The sequence below is a fragment of the Rissa tridactyla genome, chromosome 1 (assembly GCF_028500815.1).
Source record: "Rissa tridactyla isolate bRisTri1 chromosome 1, bRisTri1.patW.cur.20221130, whole genome shotgun sequence".
NCBI lineage: Eukaryota > Metazoa > Chordata > Aves > Charadriiformes > Laridae > Rissa > Rissa tridactyla.
This window is the reverse complement of record NC_071466.1, coordinates 137,916,536-137,939,794: the sequence shown is the minus strand read 5'-3', so window position 1 is coordinate 137,939,794 and position 23,259 is coordinate 137,916,536. Positions and strand designations below refer to the sequence as shown.

Sequence of the window (23,259 nt, the reverse complement as noted above, 5' to 3'; positions counted from 1 at the left end):
AGAGCTCCTGTGGCAATTAAACACTAGCAATGACAATGTTTTCCCTGCAAAATCTAGATTCCGCTCATTGGGAAGCCCCCTGAAACACATGTGTGCTTTTTCCATTTCTTACGTGCTAAAAGGCCACTGCATTTCCCAAGTGGCTAGTGGTCTGAAATAGCTTCAGTTTCAGACACCCAGCATGAGACACGACGACAAGGCCTGATTATTAGCATGGAGGTGGGGGGAAGGGCAGAACTCTCCACTCCATGTGTTGCAGCCCAAGACCTCAAAGACAGATCTTGTTCTTGTAAGCCCTGAGTCACATGAGAAAATCTTGACCTTATCAAGATTATAGGCTATGTATACTCATATACAGAATCACGGAATAGTTGAGGTTGGAAGGCATCTCTGGAGATCACCTAGTCCAGTTCCTCTGCTCAAAGGATGGTCAACCAGAGGTGGTTGCTCAGGACTGTGTCCAGTTGGGTTTTGAACATCTCCAAGAATGGAAACTCCAGCGCCTCCTCTGGGCAACCTGCTCCAGTGTGTGACCACTTTCCTAGTAAAACAGTCTCACACCTGGGGTCTCATGAAACCTAACAAGGGGAAATGTCAAGTGACACACCTCCTAAGGTCATTCTTCCCCAGGCGGGGAACTTTACATTGCCCCTTGGTAAGTTTCATGAAATTACCATTAGCCCATTTCTCCACCATGTCCAGGTCCCTCTGGATGGCAGCACAACCCTCTGGTCTGTCAGCCACTCCTCCCACTTTTTGTATTGTCTGAGAACTTGCTGAGGGTGCGCTCCATCCCATCACCCAGGTCACTAATGAACATGTTAAACGGTATTGGTTCCAGAATCAATCCCCAGGGCAACATCACTAGTGACTGTATTTTGTGCCGTTGATTACAACCTTTTCAGCTCGGTAGTTCAGCCAGTTTTCCGTCTACCTCACCGTATTCTTGTCTAGGTCATACTTCATTAGTTTGTCCGTGACAGACAGTCTCAAAAGCCTTTCTAAAGTCAAGGTAAGCTACATCCACTGTTCTCCCTGCATCCACCAAGCTAATCATTTAATCATAGATGGATGTCAGGGTGGTCAAGCATGAGTTCCCCTTTGTAAATCCATGCTGACTGCTCATATACTCATATGAATATACTCATATGCATACACTCATACAGATATATCTATACATACTCAGACCCAGACTGCAAAAATCAGTAACTGCTTTCCAGAGAACAAAGCAGAATCACCCTCTTAAAAGGAAATACATAATCCTGCAGCATTTGGTGTCTGTCACAGGACAGCGTGTGAAAGCTGAATGTTGGTGCAAACAGGAACACAGATAGAAAGATCCTGCCGAGAAGTGGCATACAGCTCCTTGTAAACCACATCTAACCAGAACACCCTTAGCATCAGGTTTCATGAAGAAATGAGATGCCTTGAGAGAGAAGGACCGTTAATTCTTCTGCTCCTCCTAATTTTATAATTAAATGCATTTATAACTAAATGCCTTTAAACCAAACCAACAGGTTCTCTATATGAAGGATAGGTTTTAGTGCTTGAGGCTGGATGATTTATACTTCTAATGTGCGTAGAATGAAAGATTACAGCTTTCCAGCAGCAGTTTATGTGCACATGCTTTCTTCCTTTTTCCCCTGTTTATAAGTGAATCCTGTGATGTTACAAGAGGTGAAGTGCCATAGGAGGAAAATTGCATTGCTTCCTTACCTTGTGGTTTCCCCACAGCCGGGCCAGCCCGTTGGGATCCACTATCCGAAATATTTTGGATTCCTTATCTTCCCATCGGATGAAATTTTCGTACCGGCTGTCAGAAAGCAGCTGATAAACATAATCCCAAAGCAACCGACAGTCTGTGAAGAGAGGAGCAAGAAAATATTGACTTTTTTACCTTGTGATTAATTCTGGAAACTTTTGGGTGGATGTGTAGTGAAAGGACAGTTGGGATGAGGGCTGAAACAGCTGCTGCAATGTGAAATGCAAACGGCTTGGTTGGTATCGACTGATGTTTGCAAAATATACTGCAATATAGAGCTGCTTCTGATGCGTCCTAGTCCTTCTGACACTGACTGAGCATCTGTATCACACTAAGAGCTGTGTGAGATGACCTGCTGATCTTAGTTGTGTTTTTATTACTGTTCTGATGCACATAAACCCACCACTGTTGGCCCTGACACTGTTGCTGGCTGTTTCAGTGGGGAAAGCAAGAACCCTGCAACCTGCTCTCCCTGCTTGAGGCTGCCCCTTCCTGTGCTAACATGAGGGGTCTAAAGCCTGGGCAATGTCACACCTTTCCTTTACATACACCATGTGATATAAAATTGACACCTTTATCATTTTCGAATTTGCTTTTTGTTTTATTTTTTAAGGTTCCTGAAAAAAACCCCAAGTATTATAATTACTTGAGTGCAACTGAGAGGTTAAATACTTTCTATTTGGATAATTGAATTCAAATTTCCTCCTGGCAAACACTCCTTAGGTCGCTAATTAAAGGTCTAACAGATACTTAGGTTTTAGTTTAGTGTTTTTCAGTTTCATGGCAGTCTCTTGAGACTGGGGAAGCCAAGAGCTGAGCTGCTCCTACTTCCTGCTTGCAGTGAGCGTGTGTGTGCGCAGCACGGCATAATAACTGGCAACTACGGAATATGGAAAGCGAATTGCACAGAGCTGGGGGTTCTGCTGCTGTCAGAAACAACGGAGTTTTTATAGCTCAACCGTCCAGATCACTGAGATGGGCCGTGTAGTTGCATTTGACTCTGAAAGCAAAACCAATCTCTGAGAGATGGCTTGTTAGGGTGGTTGAAGGGCAGGGAACCAAAGACATCTAGCTTCTAGGTGCTAAAATGGATTCTTGTCAGCCCGTCTTTCTATTCCTGTCTGTCTGGGTTTGGTATGTGTTACAATGGGGATGATGACATGTTCAGTATAAAAATATGAAATGCTTTTTGAAAAGGGATATGGGTAACACATTTAATGAGCACACCTGAAATGGTTAGAGATGCTATTGATGGTATTTCCCATTTTCAAACTGTAAAGAGTATCTCTGAAATCTGTACTGTCTCTAAAACCAGAGTTTAGTTTGCCAGTGCCCTTACTATTCTCTCCCTGCCAGCCCTACCGAGAACAAAACAGTGCATTTTGAAGAGATGGCATCTGGCAAAAATTGTAGCTTCCCCAATGGTCACCTCATCTGTGACATCTACAAGAGGAGGAATGTGAAAGGAAAGAGGCAGTCAGCTTTTTTGGTTGGAAAAACCTTATTTTCATTAACATTTTTCACAGAAAAAAAATGTCCATTCCCATTTGACATTTTTCTGTGTTTTAATTTAAAAAAATGAAACCAATTTCCATTTTTTTCATTCATGGATACAAATGTTGTTCAGTGATAGCTTCCTCTCTCTCAAGCAGAATAAGGTACCTGCCGCTGGGACCAGGACAGAAAATAATTCTCCTCGGCATGCGTTTGCCTAGATGGGTCCCTTCTTGGCACAGGGATGCGGATAAGCCTTCCTTTCCCTGTCCCCCCACCCCAAGTCGCATACATAGCAGATACCAAGCGGGTAGCTGGCTGCAATGAAACGCTGCAATGCCAAACACTGCTGTAGCGATCCCCTTGTGCGGCTCTGGGCACAAGTGACTTCCCCTGGACTACGCAGGGTGGTCTGTAGAAGACCATGAAATTAAACGTCTCAGACTAACACTTCAGTTTCTGTCATCTTTCCTCTCACAAATTCACAAACCCCAGTTCTTCCATCACCCTTCCATCAATAATTTTTCAGACACACACACACACACTCTTAGTCTCTTAGACACGCACATATTAGAAAAAATCCTTCTTTTCTAGACTTCATTTATAAGGAAGAAAGGAAGGGAGATTATATTGCTCTACTGGTTTGTGCCTTTTAATAATGTGGGAGGTGCTCAGATAATAGGGTAGTAAGGCCCATGTAAGCGGTTCCTTGACACACGTGCAATTCATTCCCAAACTCTTTCAATTAAAGGTTGTATAGAAAATGAATTGTTAGTCAAGAATCTTAATTAAAAAAAAAAAAAGCCAACAAAACCTTTAACTGTCTTTTTTTTTTATTTCCTTTTCCTTCTATTCGTCTAGCTCTGACTCCCCAGGGCATATTTTATCAGTTCATCAGAGTAGGTAATACCACTGCATTCCAAAAACTACCTTTTTTTTTTCCATCAACCTGTATAATCTGTGATAACTTTAACAACAAAACCTGCATAGTCTATGTCAACAATTCATGCTGAATTCACTGGTTTGGACCAGCATTTCTCAAAGATCTCCATGGTTTCTTTCTGTCCAGTCCTTCATTAAAATCACTGTAAAGGTGATGTGATTGTCTAGGTCACCCAGTGAATCCATTCACCACCACCATCAGTGGTCAGTACTGGGCTAAACACCTGTGGTGGGCTCAGGCTGCCCCTGCCCCCATCTGCAAGAGAGGTCTGTCTTGGCGGGAGCAGTTTCAAATCAGAAAACACTGACTTAGACGATATTCATCGAGGAACTAAGAGACACTTTGGGACCAAGGTAGGAATATATTAGAAACCTGAGGGAAAAGAGGAAGGATGTGTGGGTCAGTTGTTGAACCAGCACTTTTGGACTGTGCTGGAAGTTTGCTGAGGTGGTTGGTTGACATATGGCCCCATCGGGAGAGTGATGCAGGAATTCGGCATCCCAATTTCAGTCATTTGGTTTTGCTGGTGCCACTACTGCTAGTCCTGGAAGGAGCAGCCCCACCTTGGGGTCTGCTGCAGGGATGGCGCTCCCGCAGAGGCAGGTCAATGTCAGGCTCTGTCATATTCTTGAATGTGCAGCCCTGGGCAGACACCCTTTGACTACAGTAACTCATAGCTAATATTCAGAGTTCTGCAGAGATATGATTTACCCTAAACTTTACTTTCACCTCATTATTTGCCATATGTAATGTGACTTTTAATCAGTTGTGTACTGCTGTAACTGCTCTAGAAAATGTCCAAGTGTATAAATAGAACTCTTACTGATGGGGATGGCAGACCCCTAAGATCCTCTCTACAGTGGCCCCTGGAAGAGTTTCATGGAGCTGATGACTCCTTGACACCTGACTGGAATTGCACATGAAATGCGCATTGCACTGTGCCAGGGCTGCACATTCACCTCAGCGTGGCTAGCAAGTAAATCCTAGTCGAATCTAATAGCTTTGGTTATTTTCCATTGGCTATCGTTACTTCACACACACACAGTGCCCTCCTCCTTCGCAAAAACAAGAAAGCACAAAAACATTCAGCCCAAGATGTCTGAGTGGCAAATTATTGGACTAACAACAGAGCTTCAAACTCTGAGATGAGGTAGGATTCAAGTGCAGATTTGTTTTTTGTTGTTCACCTACTTTTTAGAATGGATTCAGGCTAAGCTTGAATATAAATATTCCTCAAATGAGAAGAACTCAATCTGCATCTTGAGATCTTCACAAGAAAAGTCCCAAGTGATCAAGGGCCCCATCCCATATTCTAAACTGACTGAGCTGCTCAGACTTGCAGAGGTATTTAGTAGGCTGGTGGAATTTGCAAAAAAAAAACCCCAACCACCCAAGTATCTTAGACCTCTAAATCTGTTTGGTTCAACAAGAAAATTGAAAATTCTTGAAAGTTCTGCTTGGCTCCAACAACCACTTAAAACTTGTCTATCAGCAAATTTACATATATGACTGAGTTGCAATAATTTAATGAGCTGGCATGCATCAAGGCAACTGTGGCCACTCTGTCTCAAGCCACTGCAAAGAGGAAATAAAAAGCATTAGCTTTAAACACCCGTAGAAAAGATTTAGGCTCGCTGCATTTGCTCTCACCTCTGCAGAAAGCTATGACACTGTCGAAGCTATGCACACTGTCAGCTATTGTGGACTAGCTGATGCTTGGCAGCGCAATTTAGTTAAATGTATGAGCTCTGTTTGCAGAGTACCTAAATCAGTTTGTCTTCTTTCAAGTTTCACATGGGAGACCTTTAGGATCCTGAGCATAGGCACTCTGAGGTTTTTTTTTGGTTTTTAATCACAAATGATTTACACCCTGGGTATCTCTCTCCACAGACTGCACAGTAAAAAACTATGAGGTTCTGTAGGGGTCTCCCTGACTGACAGGAGGAGACACTAAATAATCTACCATTATTAGGCCAGTAGAGGCCATCTTTAATAGGACAATACAGACTACAGGTCAAAGACCACCTGATCACTCTTAGCGAGTGTAATGAATTCGGAGTATAGTAGAGCCCATCTGGAGCAAACTGCAGCTGATGAAACTGGTGAAAACCCAAGAAGAGGCAATGCTAGAAAATGCTATTAAAAGGAGCTTCTCCACTGGGAAAAGAGACACCTCCACAGAAGGCTGGTAAAGACAATACAGAAAGTCGCATCCCCCAGGAAGGTCAAAACTGTTACGTGTATTTTCAGGAAGGATGGAGAAATGAACAGAGGGACTTTTATGTGGATGGTTGTTTTGTAAGTGTAAATCACTTGTTTGAGGAAAGTCTGGATGGTGTGAATGAGTCCATGAAGACTACATCACTTCCTTGGCTGTCAGAAGGCCTCCAAAGGAGCAGTCACATGGAGGGGGACTCTCCACAGGGTGTGTGTTGGCTAGTGAGCGATGGCGAGAAAGCACACGGGTGTTGCTGAGGCCCAGCAAGCTTACAAGTGTGGGAGATTCAATAGGGGAGTTGAGTCGAGTCGGGGCTGGTACATAAATTGTTTGGGCATGCTGCAATTTCCTGCCTTTTGGCTAAAATAAGCTTACTTAGAAAGTAACTACATCTCTGTAGCACAAGGAAACATCATTTCCCCCTAACACACCCATGTACTTTTTTTTAAAAGTGAACTCAGATGGATGAACTTTGTACAATCTGAAGGTAAAGGCATTTAGCTGTGGAGAGAGCTGGGACTGAGAGGCTTTAAGGCGATGCAGTATCAAACAACCCAGCCGAAGTGGGAAGGTGGTGAACGGCTCCCAGCAATGTGGCACGCATTTCCGTGTCCCACCATTTTCTCAGCTGTACTACTGGGCAAGAGCAAACTACATAATTAGCTGGAAATTAGGGCAAACTGTGCCTTCAAATGGAGAGGCACGGCTACAACTTTCTTCCTGCAGTTAATGCTTCTAGAGGGATTTTCATAGTTAGGCACAAGGTAGCGATCAGGTGTAGAGTACTGAGCTGGCTCTCAAAATGTCCCCCATAAGCGCTGCCCTACATGTGCACAAGGAAACAGTTTCACACTCCTGCTAATAACAGCCATGCATTGTACAGTCCCGAGGTGGGCACAGCTAGAGTGAAGCCTTGGGGGCTGCCTCCCCGCTCAGTCTGCTGGCTGCTGGTTGGCACAAGAAAAACAGGCAGCTGCACAGCTCTGGAGAGGGTAGGGGAGAGGAGACAGAGTGGCTGGGGTTTGAGGAGTAGAAAGAAATCTCTTCTGTAAACAGCAATTGCTGGCTTTAAACCCCACCGATAGCAGCAGTCTTGCCTCCTCACTCTAGTTTTGACCCCTCCTTTTACGACGCAGAAGTGCCCAAACCTCAGCCACTCCTTCTTGGATGGTAAAACTCAATTTCGCTTCTCTGGCTGAAAAGTTCTGTTTACTGCCCACACTTACAGCACTGCTTGGATAACGTTACAAAAAAGGGGAGACTGTAATATTGTCATTAAGAATCCCTTGTGACAGTCAAATAGACACTGTGTGAGTGGAAGCACATGTTACAGATTCTTCATTTCAAGTATCCTTTAAGTCTATAGGCACAGTCTTCTAAATATACACCTAAAGAACACTGGCATATAAATACTTCCTAATGGCTACATGGTAGTAATACACGTCCCTTGGAACTGAAATACCATTTCAGAATGATCTATAAATTAAACATTATGGATCTTAGGTTCCTAGTATTTTGACACTTGTCCAGCCATTACAAATGACTTCTCTAGTATCACTTGGCCAAGGTAGTCTTGATGTTGCGGTAGTGAGAGGTCTTTTATCTGTGCTCCCTTAGACTAAATAATGCAGTTAACAGCAGAGGCGTGTACATGCTAAAGACCTCTTTTGTTCAGAATACAACATTCCCCTGCACTGCAACATTTCCTAAAACACACACTGCGTCTGAGACCCCTGTTGTTTAAGTGAGGCCCGTGGCGCAGAAGCAGGGCTGGCCTTCTTCATGTAACAACTACCAAAATCCTCTCTTAACCACAGAGATGTTTTGCGAGACCCACCCACATCTTGCACTGAAGATCATTATATAAAATGCATTCAGTCTGGCTGATGACTGACTTGGAAACTAACATGGCTTCACAGAGGAAGAGATCATGCCAAAGTAACGTTGTCATACTCCCTCTGACATCAGCTGAGGCCTTACCCCTTGCTGAGTAGGTTAGCCTAAAATTTCTCCAGCATGATATCATTTGACTTAAATGGTTCTGTGATTTCTACCAGCTGAAGAGTTCTCCCAAGCTCAGGCCCCTTTATTTTACAAGGTGGTTTGAGCTTCAACTGCATTTGTTCACAGTGAAGCAAACAATGGCTGTTCACAGCTGAGACTAATGAACAGAACTTCTCTAGAAGTTCTCTGGTACTCTGGTTGTAGTAAGGACACCCGGAGTGTGGTTAGGATAGCTAACGTGGTGATGCTCACAATATCGAAATGATGAGCTGGTGAACTTCAGCTGGCCATAGCTGCTGCAAGAAGAAGGTCCTGATCTCCATTTTATCCTCCCTGCCTCGTGCTGCTTACCTCGTGCTGGCTCTGTTGTTAGATTTCTCCATGAACCGACTTAAATCACTTAAACTGAAGAAAACAAACCCTACAAAAAAACATCAGCCGACTTTCTGCTATTTGAGAGCTGAACCTGCGTGCAGGAAGATCTAGTGAATGCTAATGCCAGCACAAAGAAGGTGGCAAGCCTACACTGGCAGAGAGCAGGTGAGGATGGGGAGGAAAGAGGGAGAGTCCCAGAAGGTCCCGTGGACCTTCAGCCTACTGTCTGTGATCATCCTCCTTGGTGGAGAAGGTCAATAAGTCTCTGAGAAGACAAAGTTACTTTGGGGCATCTGGATTTGTTTAAACTGTAGCCAGAACCAAGGAATCACAAAGGTTAATGGCTGTTCACTTGTAAGGAAAATAAAAGAGATGACTGGGAGACAACTCCTAATTCCTGACTTGGTTTATGCTTGCCATGGAGATGAGCTCTAATTGCATTTTAACCACATCCTATACGGTGCAACAGCTTTCTGGACAAGGCAAATGGACCTTCTGGCTATCTAACTGCTACCTGAAGCTCATCAGGCTGGCTGATACTGTTACTTGTTTCAGGAGTATGACATACTTATTTTAGCAGACAAAACTACAATAAAAAAGTAACCAAGTCTCGTGATTAAGGGGTTAAATGGCTCTGAGGACTGAGGGAGCATTGATCCTGAGATGGAGCAGTCCTGCTCATCCCTTTGTGGTAATCCATGTCCAGGTTACTGAGGGATAAGAGTTTTCTTTCCATGAATGTTGGCTGCTGTTGGAAGCAGGATGATAAGCCAGTACAGTAAAGCCAATGTTTCTATGTGGAGAAACCTCTTGACAGACAACTGTTTGTTCAACTCAGTAAATTCAAGCTGGGGCTGAGGAAAGAGGTTGCCAGATCGCACAATACAACAGTTGTATGTTGCTTCTGTCTTGTACCCAAATGCCATGTGGGAGATCAGGCAGAAGGAGAGCAGAAACCTGAGACTATCATGCTGCAAACAGTTGTGCTGTGAGGTTGTAAAAGTAACACAGCAAGATGAGGCCAAGCTCTGTCTTTGGCAATAAAAACCAGTAAGGGGAAACAGGATCCAAAAGGTTCATATCCTTCATGTGGTTGTAGAAAAGAGCACTCAAATCACAAAGGATATGTAAAGGATGGGACAGAGACAGTTTGATAGATGAAGACTTTGCAAGCTAAAGTCTGTTGGATTAAAAAATGTCTTCTTTTTTCCCTGTCCTGTTCTCCTGCTCCATCCCCCTAACCCCACCAGACAGGTATTTCCAGTATTAGCTTCAAGTGTTGTTCTTTTCCTGCTCCACCACAGTGGTAGAAAGCACTCATCCGTTCATCTTGCTAAAGAAACCTGCCCCTGATCCTCCTGTGGCTTTTCCTCACCTTTACTGCTCAGGAAGGGCAATGACTAGGAAAACGGAAAGAAATTCAGCCTCTGCCTGTTCACGTGCACACCGTACAAACACCTCACAACCACTTTGACATTAGAAAACTGGCCAAAGACTTTAATGATGGGAATTCAAGAATTACAGATGAAGCTTTATCTTCTGAATTGTACTCTAGAGAAGCCGGCAAAGACAGGAATGACTTAACTACAGCAAAGGCATTCCCAACACGTGTAATAATTCTGACCCCACAATATGAGAATCTCCAGTACGTTCTGTCACAAGCTCAGTTCACCCTTCAGGTTTAGACTTCTGTTTTGGTTTTTTTTTTCAACAGCATAAAATAATTGTCTGTAGGGGACTACTGCCCAAGAACCTCACTTCTGTGCTCCATTAGAAAGCCCAGAGAACTCTGAGAGGTGTGAGCGTGGCTGAAGGACATGGCTCCTAGTGTGTTCCCAGGAAGCCTCTCCTGAAGGGACTTCATTAGCTGTAAACTCGCAACTTCTGAGAGGCCACTCGCGGAAAACTGAAATGTGACCTCCCCTTCTTGGGGTCAAATCTCCAAATTTAGACACAGACAAACTCCAGCTCTCTTCTTCCCCTTTCCCTCTCCTCAACAAAGACGGAAAACAGTAGTCTTACCACTTTAAAGGTGTGCGTTTGAGTTAACACAAACTCATGCAAACTTTTGTATGCCACTTCTGACCTATTAGTATTAAAACTAGACTTAAATAGGCCTGTCTCTGAAGACAGCGAAGCGTAGTGTCAACACTACAGTATATTTCCTGGTTTAACTAAGAGGGTTCAAAGTGATGCAAGCTTGCTTTGTAGAAGAAAATCTGAATTTCCGACACAACTCCAGCCTGAAGAACGCGTGTAAGATACAGGGAAAATAAGGGGCATGTTTTCATTAAAAGACGAGTTTCTTATAAAAGTGTTTAACATCCTGCTGACTCCAATGGAGGCTGAGGGTACTCTGAACCCACTTAGTACATCTGTCTAGCCACAGCGTGTAGGTGCTGCAGTGCAGTAATGAGAAAGATGAAATCTAAATGACTGAGCTTTGCTATGGCTTGGTCAGTCCTGGCTTCTGAGTGGACCAGAAGAAACCCTGACTGCAATTTCTGCTCCTGTAACTGTGCAGTAAGAATGGAGGCGGCTGTAAAGCAAGACACTTCACATAAAATCTGCAACCACCTATCCAAGCATTGCCATTCAGCTATTGCTTGAGTGTCATTAATTAAATTGGCAGGGAAGTCACACTTTCATGCTGAAATTAATTGTTAATGCCATGTTAAGATGACTCTCAAGGTTATAATGAAAACTTGTCCTATGAATAGGAACTCGATGAGCTTGATTCTTATCCATACTTCAGTCTCTTTATAGTAGTCTGACTTTCCACAAGGGGTTTGAAATAGATGTGGTATATACTGCAAATGTAAAAGCATACATGACTGCAAGGGCAAGTGATTAAACAAGGCCAGTGACATTATCATTGTCATATCCAAATGGGAGTGACAGGCTATGCCTATACTAAGATTTCCAGGTTCTTTCAAGGCTCCAGTCTATCTGTATGAACTGCTGCCCTATGGGGAAGGAGGGTCAACTGCCTAGAAAGCAGGCATTGAACCCCCACCACTTACAACTTAGTATGCTAAAGTGAACCACAGTTTTGGTTTTCTGTAGCTTGCCAGGCTGTAACTTACAACTCTTCAGCTTCTGAGACTGTCTTGTCACAGTTGCCTCACAAGTCTGTGCTTCAGAAAAGCCAACCAGTCAGTACCACGTGCTGTCAAACCCTGCTGGGATCATGCCTCACGACAGCGGTGAAGATAGCCTTGGCAGTCTCAGGCATGTACACAGATAGGCTCCTATGGCATTAAAAAATTGCTATGGCATTAGCAATGATGGCTGCCATCTTAAAAAATCAGAATACCCCTAAGGAAGCACACACCAAAAGCTAAGTCTCTAAAGCTTAGTTTGTCAGCAGTCAACCTCTACAAAGGAGGACAGACCAATAATTTTCAGTTTAGATAAGAATTCACCACAGTGAAGCTCATGATGCAACTTTGGAAGGGGGGATAGTAATGAATGAAACAGTGATGCACATCACTGGATGGACAGCTAGCTTGGGGGCTGGTGTACGCAGAGAACCTGACTGGCGTAGGCGTTTCCTAATATGAAATGCCCCAGCAGGTCTGTGTGGCCATGTGTGTCCACCTAAGTGACTTTCTTCTACAAGAAGGTTTCTACTTGCAAAGCAGTATTGTCATTCTGGAATAAAGTCACCTACCAACACCAAATGACTATATGAGGAAATTAGGTTCAAGCCTTTACTACTAACAACCGTTGTACTCACTGCCTTCCACACGTAGACAATTCATGCCCTTCCCAAAAAAAAAGACCAGAAAGACTGATTTGGGTCCAAGAATCCAGGTTATTGTCCCAGTAGTAGATGGGCACAGCTGGGCAGGTTTTGCTTTTGCTTGGGGGATGTGACTGCAACATCGACAGAGAAGTGGCTGTATCACAGAAACATTACGACTGGCTTTAAATGCTGCAACAGACAAAAGCAGCCGCAGGTAGCTTGGGTGTAAGTTATGTACCCAGCCTCTTGAGTTTATGGCTAGCTTGGGTTGCTGTCATGATAAGACATTTAGTGAAGAACCAAAACAGGGAAATACCAGACTGACCAGTAGTGCAGGGTGTTGGTTGTTCCAATTTTGAATTGGATAAAATATATTTTTAAACAAATTGGAACCTGTAGATGTGAGGCATTATAGCATACCTAACGGTGTTACTAATCACCAAAATCCGGAAGAAAATTTAACCTACGGTTTTGAGTGGGGGACTGGTCAGGTAGTGTCTACTGATACATTGTAATGCATAATTTTATTCTGCTATGCTGTACAGCTCTCTCTTTCCAACCCTGATCAGTGCTAGAACTCTTGAAAACACTTTTCACCTTTGTGTGCCTTCCCTTTCTTTATATTTACCTTGTCTGTTTGGATAGTGAACTCTCCGGGGCAGGGACTGTAGCACAATAGCAAATGGAAGAGGAAGCTGCATCCCTTATGTGATGGCTAACAGTATTAGCTGCTGCAAAACTTCTAAGTTGTGCTTAGTTGTTGTTTTTTAACCCCCTTTACTATACTCTTCTTTGCCTGCTTTCCCACCCTCCCTCCCTCCCACCCAGCATATGGCATTGCATAGTAACTGTGCCTGTACAGCTATTTTGTACAGAAAGGGAAATAAATTAATGTGGTGTAACTGCATTTGCACAAAGGATGTTACTGGTGTAACAGTTTAAAAAAAAGATCATCCTACAGCTTGACACAGTCATAAATGACACATGAACACATCTGGAGCAAATGCGGGTGGGCAATGCGGGCACTGGAGCTCTGGTCCTAGTAGGTAAGTTGAAGACACACTGATGACCAAGGTGCTAGGTTTTGAAGTGGGGTGACTTGTGATGTTTAAGCTCTAAGTGCTTAGTGTTACGAATCTAATAGCTTGATCAGCTAAGTTTGTTCTCCTTATCCTCCTTTAAAGGAAACTTTCCATCTTAACTCCAAAGGAAAAAATTAAGTCTCAGTTGATTAGCAGTTTTTTTAAGCATTGTTTGTGAAAGATTCACTCAACTAACTCCTCCTGTCTTCTCCCCTCCCACGCAAGTTTATGAGAAGTGATTAAGTTTTTCAAACAAAGGGGGAGGAGAATCCCTGGTACTGTTCCCCCTCCAACCTCTCTCCCCACACAAAACAACCAAACTACTATCTTTACAGAGCTTTGGGGTGAAAGACGTCCCCATGCTCAGAGCTAGCAAATAGCCTACACCCATTGTAAGTGCTATTTTGTAGATTTTAGTAGAATGTGAGTCATTCATAGCTGACGTGCTCTTAGTAGGGGATGGGATTTTCAGTTTCGACAGTCAGACTGTTTTTATTGAGAAGTCACTTATACGTGTCTTGCCACAAATCTGTGGGGTTCACGCTACGCCCCTGTACTCTCTGGATGTGTGGCACACCGAGGGAGGGATAGCGAGTCAGAAGCAGAGATGGAGGTAGATCTCTTTCATGACTTTGGCAGGGTAAGAATCTTGCCTGTCCTCATTCCAACAGCAGTCAATAGTTTTATGGGCCAAACCAATACAGTGGTAGACAATGTGCCTCTGAACAATTTAAACATTATCTGGCTTTTCCTCATACTCCTGAAGGGGAAGAAACAAATCTGGCAGCTCATAAAGTCAAATACAGCCCAGTTGCTAAGGCAACCCAGCTGATAAGAACAGCACACTAATAGACAACAACAGGCTCACGGCTCACCTGCCTCTAGATTCCCCCCCCCCCCGACCAAATGTAGAGCAGAATCAAAAGCAGTAGGCAGGGTGGGGCTCTGCAGAGGAATAGCAATGCTCGCCCTTCCAAGCTGCTTGTACGAACGGGATAGATCTGCCTCAGACACGCACAGAGCAAACCCTGAGCTTAATGGGGTTTAGTGGCTCCCAATTCCAACAGCACAGGAAGTCCCTGGGGAGAGTCCTGCTGCACCTACCACTGCGCTCCGGCACCTGACTTTCACACCCATGCAGTTATTCGGTTTCCACCTGTACTGGGCAGTGCTCGAGTAAAGGGGGATCTATATCCCAAAGTTTCACAGCCAGCATTTGCTGTGGATTAGTGAACACGCCTTTCAGTCCCAGAGAACTAGTATAGGAAAAATAAAGACGCTGGGAACTGGAAATCTCAGGAACCTGCTCAGCAATATATTTTCCCTCACAAGAAACACCCAGAATTGTGTTAGCGAGTTTTAGGCGACTGAATCAAAAGGGAGGTGAACTCCAGCATGTCTTAGATTAATTTGGATGTTTCTAAACCAACCTCTATGTGATAAAAGTTAGGACAAAACCAACTCTATTGTAGTTGGATAATCCCATAACTGCCTCTTGAAGGGACTTCTGTGTCTGTAGGCAACCAACAGGTTTCTGGTGAGATCTAATATGTCAGTTCCCCTTTTCCTTCATGCTAAGAAGCCGAGGTGGACCTGGACATCTGAAAAAAGGACATTTTTGACACCTAAATAAAGTTTTATGATGAAAACCTGCACTGGTTGAAGTCAACGGCAGAGCTCCCAAGGAAAGCCATGGGGGCAGAACTTCAGGACAGCTGCAGGGACAGTTTCTGGTGGCTCTGGTTCCACCAGGGCTGCAGTGCATGCCTCAGCCATGATATGCTATGAATGCCTGCCAACGCAATAACCCCTGCCTCTCCTTGTACCTTGGGGAAGTACCTTTTATGAGATATCAAAGTCCTAAAATATTTGATAACAAAACCCTCCCAGTCAGGGGTGTATGGGGTGTGGAATTTCCATTCTGCAGAAGAGCTCATTTCAGGTGCCTCTCTTGATTGAAACTGCAACTGCATTAAAAAAAAAAGATAGGTATAAAGTATATTCTTTTTCCCCAGAGAGCGAAGTTCTTGGAGGCTATTTGGGGGTGAACCATGACAGACTATTAAAAAAATTCAGAGGTAAAAGTATGCCAGATAGTCTGCCTGCTTGCTAGTCCAAGTTAGGAGCTGACTACCAACAAACACTGTTGCCGTTTTGAATCAGCAGTTCCAGTGGTGAAAATTGTCGATTACACCACTCTGCTGAACTCCCCTTCTGAGGTACTTTTAATACTTTTAAATGCTGTCATAGCTAGATGACTATTCATGCCTGAGTTACATTAGCTTAACCCTTCCCTGGTGTATTTACAAGGGATGCAAGTCTGCCTTTGGATCATCCCAACACAATGACCTCTAGTTCTGATGAAGTTACAGAAAAGACTCGTGCATATTGTGAGAAGATAGCTAAACATAATTTTTAAAATCAACTCTAGCCACTGACGAATAATATATGGGACCTTAATGAGTAACATAAAGATACTTTATGCTTCTTGCTTTGCTAGAGAAGTGTAAAATGGCCTTAGAGGAAAAGGGAGTACGACCTTCAACTTGAAATTCTTTGCTGTAAAAGGGAAAGTGCTTTACCAGTAAAATTAATATTTTGAGAAGCTATATTACATAAAAAGGTAGGAAAGATTAGTCAGATGGTGAGTAGAGGTCATTATTTTGTCTGACAGGAAGTCCAGAGCTCTATTGATTGACCTCCTGAAAACAGAGTATTTGTGGATAGCAGCAAGCGAAAACATTGTTTTCTTTCTCAGCACCAAGTAATTGCACACTGCATTTAAAAACAGACTATCTACAAGTAAACAGGTTTATGAGGCTGTGAGGTATCTTACGTCCAGGAAGAATTCCTTTTACAATTTAAAATATCTGAGCTGGGAATAGAACATGTTTTGGAGCTTAGCCCAGTGTTTTAGTCAGCAGCCCATGGGGCTTCCCTGGTAGCTGCTCCTCATCGCTATCTCCCCTGAAAATCACCTGCATGCAAATGGTTAAGCCAGCAGAAAGTCAAGGATCTCTCCTCACCAGTGTAAACAGATAAGCACTTAGCTCTGGCACTGGTCTACCTGTAAAGCCTTTCATTACCCAACCCATCAGTCTTGCTCATCCATAAAATAGAAATTATGCCAGTGATTTTTAAAAAGCCCTTTTTAACAATACAGCTGTATTGATGCACATTCGCAGTTTAAGTGTTATAATTTTCATGGTCTCTCTCAATTTGCAGTGGTGAGCCATGGTTGGTCAAAAGCCTCCATCTCAACTATAGCAGTGTCAGTGAAGACAAGGAGACTCAGGTGGAAAATAGATTTATGCTGACATAAAAAAGAAATGCTCTTAAAATGAAATCACTTACTTAATCTAAATGAAGGCTGTGAGATGGGGGGAAGCAGGTAGAAAGGTGTGTATTTTCTTTCTAGGGGGGCTAAGTAGGCTGCCATTGAATTCAATAGCAAGCACCGATGAAGCTGACTTCAGGTATGAAGCATGGGCTGTCTACATTTTTGGTAGTAATCTGGGTTTTGTCACCTTTAAATTGGCTGTGAACCTTTTACAGGGGCCAGCTACAGTTCAGGAGCCATTACAACCCAACCAGAATAGCACTAGCTTGTGCTGGTACAGCAAGTGAGGCTTGGTGGCATTTACAATTGAAGGACATGGGGTACTGATGGAAGTACGCTGGCAAGTGTATCAATAGAAATCTAAGATGCTGGCAACCGCCAGCTATGTAATCCCCCAAACCCCTGCACTGCTCTCATCTGAACTGAATGCTTGAGTACACCTCAGGTCTTTTTGGCATGAAATACTTCACCAGCCCTTTAAGACATGCCACCATGCTGGTGGGTCTAAGCAAAAGCAGCTAAGCATGCAACTGTAGCCCGTGTATAACCCTTTAAACTGCTACATATATGTGCCAAGCAACTGCATTAGGCCCAAATATCCATGGGCTTGGGCTCTGTTGCCCTGCAAACAACATAGAAATGAGACGGATGTGGGACTACTAGTTACTGGACTGATGTCACTGGACCCAGTGCACTACGTGCAGAAACCAAAGATTCCCAATTATGTAAGAAAACTCTCGGGTTCAAATTAAAAAAATACACCACCACCTGCTCCCCATATTTTTTCTTACATTCTTTTCGGTCTAGGCTTCATTTTTAGAGAACATTTCCTTCTGAAAAATAAAAATTAACAATCCCCCTGATTTTCCAATAGTACTTTATGGAAAGGAAATCTCCAGTGATGCAACCGGTAGGGTATCGTCTCTGCCACAACATTAAGCCTATTTCTTAACTTGCTGAGAAGAGTGTGGGTAATAAAAATCAAAAGAAGAGAGACAAATGTCAGCCAGGCAAAAATGTCAGAAGATTAGACTTCCGTAACCCATCTCTCTGATACGTGAAAGGATCATGGCCCTTGTTGTGCTTGATATTTGACTAGGTGGAGAGATATGTACCTTTTGAATTTAAAGTGGTAAGTCTTAAGAAAATAGAAAATCTTCCTCATTAAAGCTGAGGCAGCACCACATCTGTAAAAAATGTAAGGCGTGTAAGGACAAAAAAGAACAAGGTGTTATAAAATGTACCCCTGTAGACATGTGTAATACCCCACAGGAGCTGGGTATCACATAACTGACATAAATGCATGGAATGTTTTTGGGTGTGGTGTGTATTTACATCTCTCAAAAGAAATTGGTTACTGGGGCATTCAGCATATTTCTGAAGTGGTTGGATTCCCCTTTCCCCTCTCCCTATCTATTTACAGTTCCCTTTCAAGTACAAAAAACATTTTCTGTAACCTCAGCTTCCTGATTCAGCTGTTGTGATGTCAGTTATTTACGATAACAAAAGTGAGACTATGCCTGTGGTTTGCGTGGGACAAAGGCAACCTTGTTTCTGTAAAAAGGGACAATCCTAGTGTGAGAAGCACAGGAAAGCCTATGAAGTAGGACTCTGAGGTGATATTTCATTAGTCCCGCCATCTACATAACAGCAGGCTTGACACTGCATTATCTCAAAGGTTACTGACAGAGGGTTTTTTTCTTTCCATAGGACTGGACACTACCATGAATGCAACTGTTGGAAAATTACCTCTTTGAAGGACAAGGCTTTGGAGATAGGTATCTTGGGAAAGAAATGGATTGCGAGTGGGTAGAGAGGCAGTGAGTGTCAGGACACAAATGTTTCAATACCAATTACGCATTCTGTGGTCACAAGCAAGTCACTCTGTACCTTTGCTTACCTGCCATGAAACTGGTTTAATCATATTTAACTGTCTAAACCACAGATGTGGTGAAACTTGCAGAATGCCAGTAAACTCTTGAGGTTACAGAGTAGCAAAAGGAAATGAGAAGCTCTTAATATACAGCATAGTTAGTTATGAATGAAGAGCGTCAACTTTGGTGTAGCTTAGAGAACGTCACTTACCTGCTATTCTTCCAATTGGCATTGCATGGTCCTCAGGAGGGGATACAGACACCATGATGTGGTTCATATAAGCTAACTCTTCTCGGTGGGACAGGTTGATTGGCTTTACCTCCCTGTGCAGCCCATCCTCGGACAACCTTGGTGGTTTGAAATCGGAGTGCCTGGGGTTCAGTATCAAAGGATGCATGATAGGGCTGGGCATCAACTGGATGACCCTGGTGTTCTCCTGGCGAGGGCTGGAGGGCTTCTGGAGCACCTCAGAAGGAGGCGGGCAGTGGTTGTTTTCTATCGGGGACACTGAGAGAGGATAGGGCTCCTGGTGGTTGTTCTCTTGCTGATGCCTTGTCCCTGGCACCCTGTCAGCTGGGGAGAGGCGACGGATAGTGTTGTCCATAGGGGACTTCAGTGGCCGCTGATCGGGATCTGGTGATGGACGGTGGTTGTTGGTGATGGGTGATCTAGAACGATGCAACAGTTCAATGGTTGGGGGGTTGTGGTGGACTGTTTCTGTGGATGGTCTTGAAGGTCTCTGGACAAAGCTATCTGTGGAGAAAAAAAACCAAACAGATTGTGTATATTGTGATCAAGGTGTAGGATCTAACTGTCAAACTGGTACCTGGGCTTACTGGGTATTGCTGTCAGCTTGGAAATGTTTTCATTTGTGTGACCTATAGATGCCCAGAAAAACACCATATAAATGCAGATATTACTGCACAGAATGAAATCAGTACCATGAAAACAATGTCCCTCCACCACCATGTAAAGGTAGTTCCTGGGGGAACGTGTCAAGAGAAGTCCCATTTTGAGAATGTGACTGGAACACAAGTGAAGAAAGTACTACCTGATTCAGCTGTATTAACTGTGTTTCTGTGCACATGCTTTGAAACTTGTCTGCTGACATTCATGTCTCTACATGTGGTTCCTGTTATTGTACCGTGATGAGCACTGTGAGGTAGAGGGCAGAGATAAGAAGGGAAAATGTCTCCAGGAAAATATTGGTTAGTAAGTTTTAGATGGTAGAGGCTTGGGCGAAGGTAGGGAATATCTTAGTCTGAAATACGGACTGAGTTACCTAGAAAAAGCCACTGGTAGGAAGCTCTTTGTGAAACACTAGCTAAATTTTATTGCTGCTTTGATTTTTAGAGCATGTAACATTTTCATAAGGATATTTTCAACTTGTTTTATTTAGTCTCTGCTGTCTACTGATGGGTTTTCCCATATAAACACATTTCTTCATCAAGAGAACTTCTAGCAGCACTTTTGCATGAGCATACTTCCCCAGCTGTGATTCTTAACAGTAGGGGGGAGATAAATCATGGCTCTAGGTCAATGTCTTCACATACTAACAATCTTCTCACAAAATGAAATGCTTGACATAAACAGTGCAAACTTTCAGCTTAGCTAGGGCCATCAATTTTGACTTGTGAAATTACTGATAAAAGAGGCAAATACCACCAGAGTGCAGCGACTAACAGGTTTTTATCTGAAAAACAAAGATCAAATTTCAGTGCTGTTTGTTGAAAGCCTTGGATGATAAGAGAAGGAAACTGCTGGGTACATGTCAACAACTGAAAAAAGTAGCTGCCTATTTGTGGCTGCCTGTTTGTTCACTCCATTTGCTCTGATCCTCTTTAACTATCCTCTTGCTCCCTTGTCAAGGCAGCGATTCTTGTTGAAGACCCTGTCGAGGTGAAGACCCAGGGGCTCCTGCTGCCCTGGAACTCAGGCAGGCATCAAAAGAGGGATCAGCACTTACTCTGGGAAATGCCTGAACAGGAAAAGCTCTAGTCCTGAGAAAATGTAGTGCCAGGCAGTGACATAGCACCAACACTTTTGCCTACTCAATGGGCTGTTCATCTATACAAGGATGATACAGTCTACAGGAAAACCTGAAATTCTAGGCAGAAACTACATGGCTCCAGAAGACTTATTTCACACAGTTGTGGTCCTAGACAAGAAAAATGCATTCACAGAGCTATTTAAGGTATTCACAATGAAACAGCTGGAGGACATGAAACTCCAGAGCTATATATTGTTCTTGTTTAAACCCAAACAACTTTAAATATAATGTGGCCAGCTAATGTGGGATAGACCAACCGACGTGAAGATCAAAGAGAAATTAATTTACAACTGTACCTACCTCTGTGGCTGTCGTTTCTTAAAGTCTCATTTCTTTGCCATAATAGAAAGAAAACCAAGCCCCGTTTTACTCAGTGTCCTGTCTTCTACAGACCATCCACCCCCACTCATGTACATGCACTGTAGTTATTCTTGGCCTGTAAATATAGACCAGAATACTGTATTGTTTGTCCTACTAATTTAAAGTGCCTTGGCTGTGGGGAACAGCTATCCTGACAGCAGAAAGGACTGCCTTGCTGTGCTTTCCACCAAGCTCTCTGCAAACATTAGTTGGCTCTGTCAAGCTCCAAACAGAAGCAGACCTATTTGTCTGCTCCCAAACCATGGTGATCCTGAACCAGGACAGCGTGAAGAGAACGTAGAGATCAAGGAACTCTTTAAAAAGCAGCAAGAGGAAAAACCACAAATAGATACACACTAGTGTTCGCTTTCTTCCAAGATCTTTCTCTTTAAATACTTAACTAAAGAATCCCCTCATGGCCGAAGTTGCTGTTTACCATAAAACAATTCAAACTCAGCTCCAAGCAGTTCCACTGCCACAAATGACCCTGAACAGAATAAAATCCTCATCACATTCATTCCTTGGCACATTTGATGACTGTAAGTTGAGCACATATGGTATATCATTTCCTGTGGGAACAGGTTCACTCATCAGTCTGGCTCTTCGTTCTGAGTGACCAACACTCTTTTCTCGAAGGGAAAGCTGTGAAAGGGAGTTCAGCTCCCAGGAAAATTGCTGACCGATCTGATCCATACAGGGATGGGTGGGGCTGCACTCACTCTGGGAGTGAGCAATTGCTGGCCTAACAATCCCAAAGATTGGCACTCTTTGCTTACCCATAAAAGAAGTGCAGGGAATGACGGCGTAAGCTTCCTGTATGGCATCCCATCAAATGACTCAGTGCTGAGTCAGAAGGACCACTGGAGATGTAGGTAATTCACTCTCCATTGCTCATCCCTCTACAGGGTCAGAGACCAATGCCCCTAGGGCAGATTCCAAGCCAAGGCCAATGCATCTTGGAGGAATCCTGCACCTCTGTCAACTGATTTCCAACAGTCAAACCCACTTTGCTTAAGCTAGTAAAAAGCCACTAGATGTAAATGTTGGTCTCATCTGACTCTGGATTAACTAACTTAAAATGAAAGCATTTAGAAGCAGGATCATAAGTATATATAATCTATTAGGAAATGGAAGAATAGTAGAAGAAAAATGGAAAGTAAAAGAAAATGGAAAAAGATCACTGGAGTAAGAAGGGATTCTAAAAAAGATCCATCACCTATGAAGTTTGGCCATTCAAAATTGTGCCAAAGTAACACTTGAACCCCCTGTTACAGTTTGTGAGTTTGGCAGGGTTAAGTTTTGCTTCTCACATTCATTCTCCTTTTTTCACTAAGTTGCATTTTGCTGAGGGAAAATGGTAAACTTAATTGTGCTAGTTTCTCCCAAGCAACTCTATGAAACAGGAAGAAGAAAGAAGGAATGGCAAAATACATAAATAAATAAATTCACCTGACCATAAATTCTTGGCATAGAGAGTTTCTGATTGCTCAGAGTCTTGTGGCAGGCAAAGTATAGTTTCTTTTGCTCGTTTTGAAGTTCTTCTCCCAGCAAAACAAGAACTAATTTTTTTCATTACGAAGTGTTAAGTAATAGCGCAGAGCTCTCTAAGCAAATACAGTGGCACTATCAGCAGCCAGAGTATTGTGAGGAAGAAATCAAAGCTGTTTCTTAATCATCCTGTGCTCTGACAGAAGTTGGACTAGACTGCACAGGACTTACGTTTTAAGTGACGCACATGAAAGGCCAACTCAACATCCCTGTGAAAACCTCTCTAGAGTAAAAGTTGCTCCATATCTTTAATGTAGGGGTGTCTGAGAGAGCAGCTAGTATTTATGTTTGAAATTTAGAAAGGGAACATTTGTGGGTGAATGCCAAGCTTCAGGAAAAAAATTGAGATTTTCATAATGGTCTCTGGAAAGTGCCTATCTTAATACACTAGGTAACTGTCTCTTGCACAACTCGGCCAATTCAACCTCATCCTGACCTATAGCACCCTCTTGTAATCTGA

General features: G+C 43.2%; 1 protein-coding gene across 7 annotated transcripts in view; it reads right to left on the bottom strand.

Moving 5' to 3' along the window:
* Positions 1 to 23,259, bottom strand: part of ETV6 (ETS variant transcription factor 6) — a 143,098-nt gene that overhangs the window by 4,963 nt on the left and 114,876 nt on the right. For 6 of the 7 annotated variants that reach the window (XM_054218762.1, XM_054218768.1, XM_054218775.1 and 3 more), the window contains 2 exons: positions 19,052 to 19,594; positions 1,717 to 1,859 (listed from right to left, as the gene is read on the bottom strand). In XM_054218762.1, coding sequence (XP_054074737.1) covers positions 1,717 to 1,859; positions 19,052 to 19,594 — 686 coding nt within the window. Of the gene's footprint in view, positions 1 to 1,716; positions 1,860 to 19,043; positions 19,595 to 23,259 lie in introns of those variants that run through there. The other variant, XM_054218801.1, reaches the window with a different exon arrangement.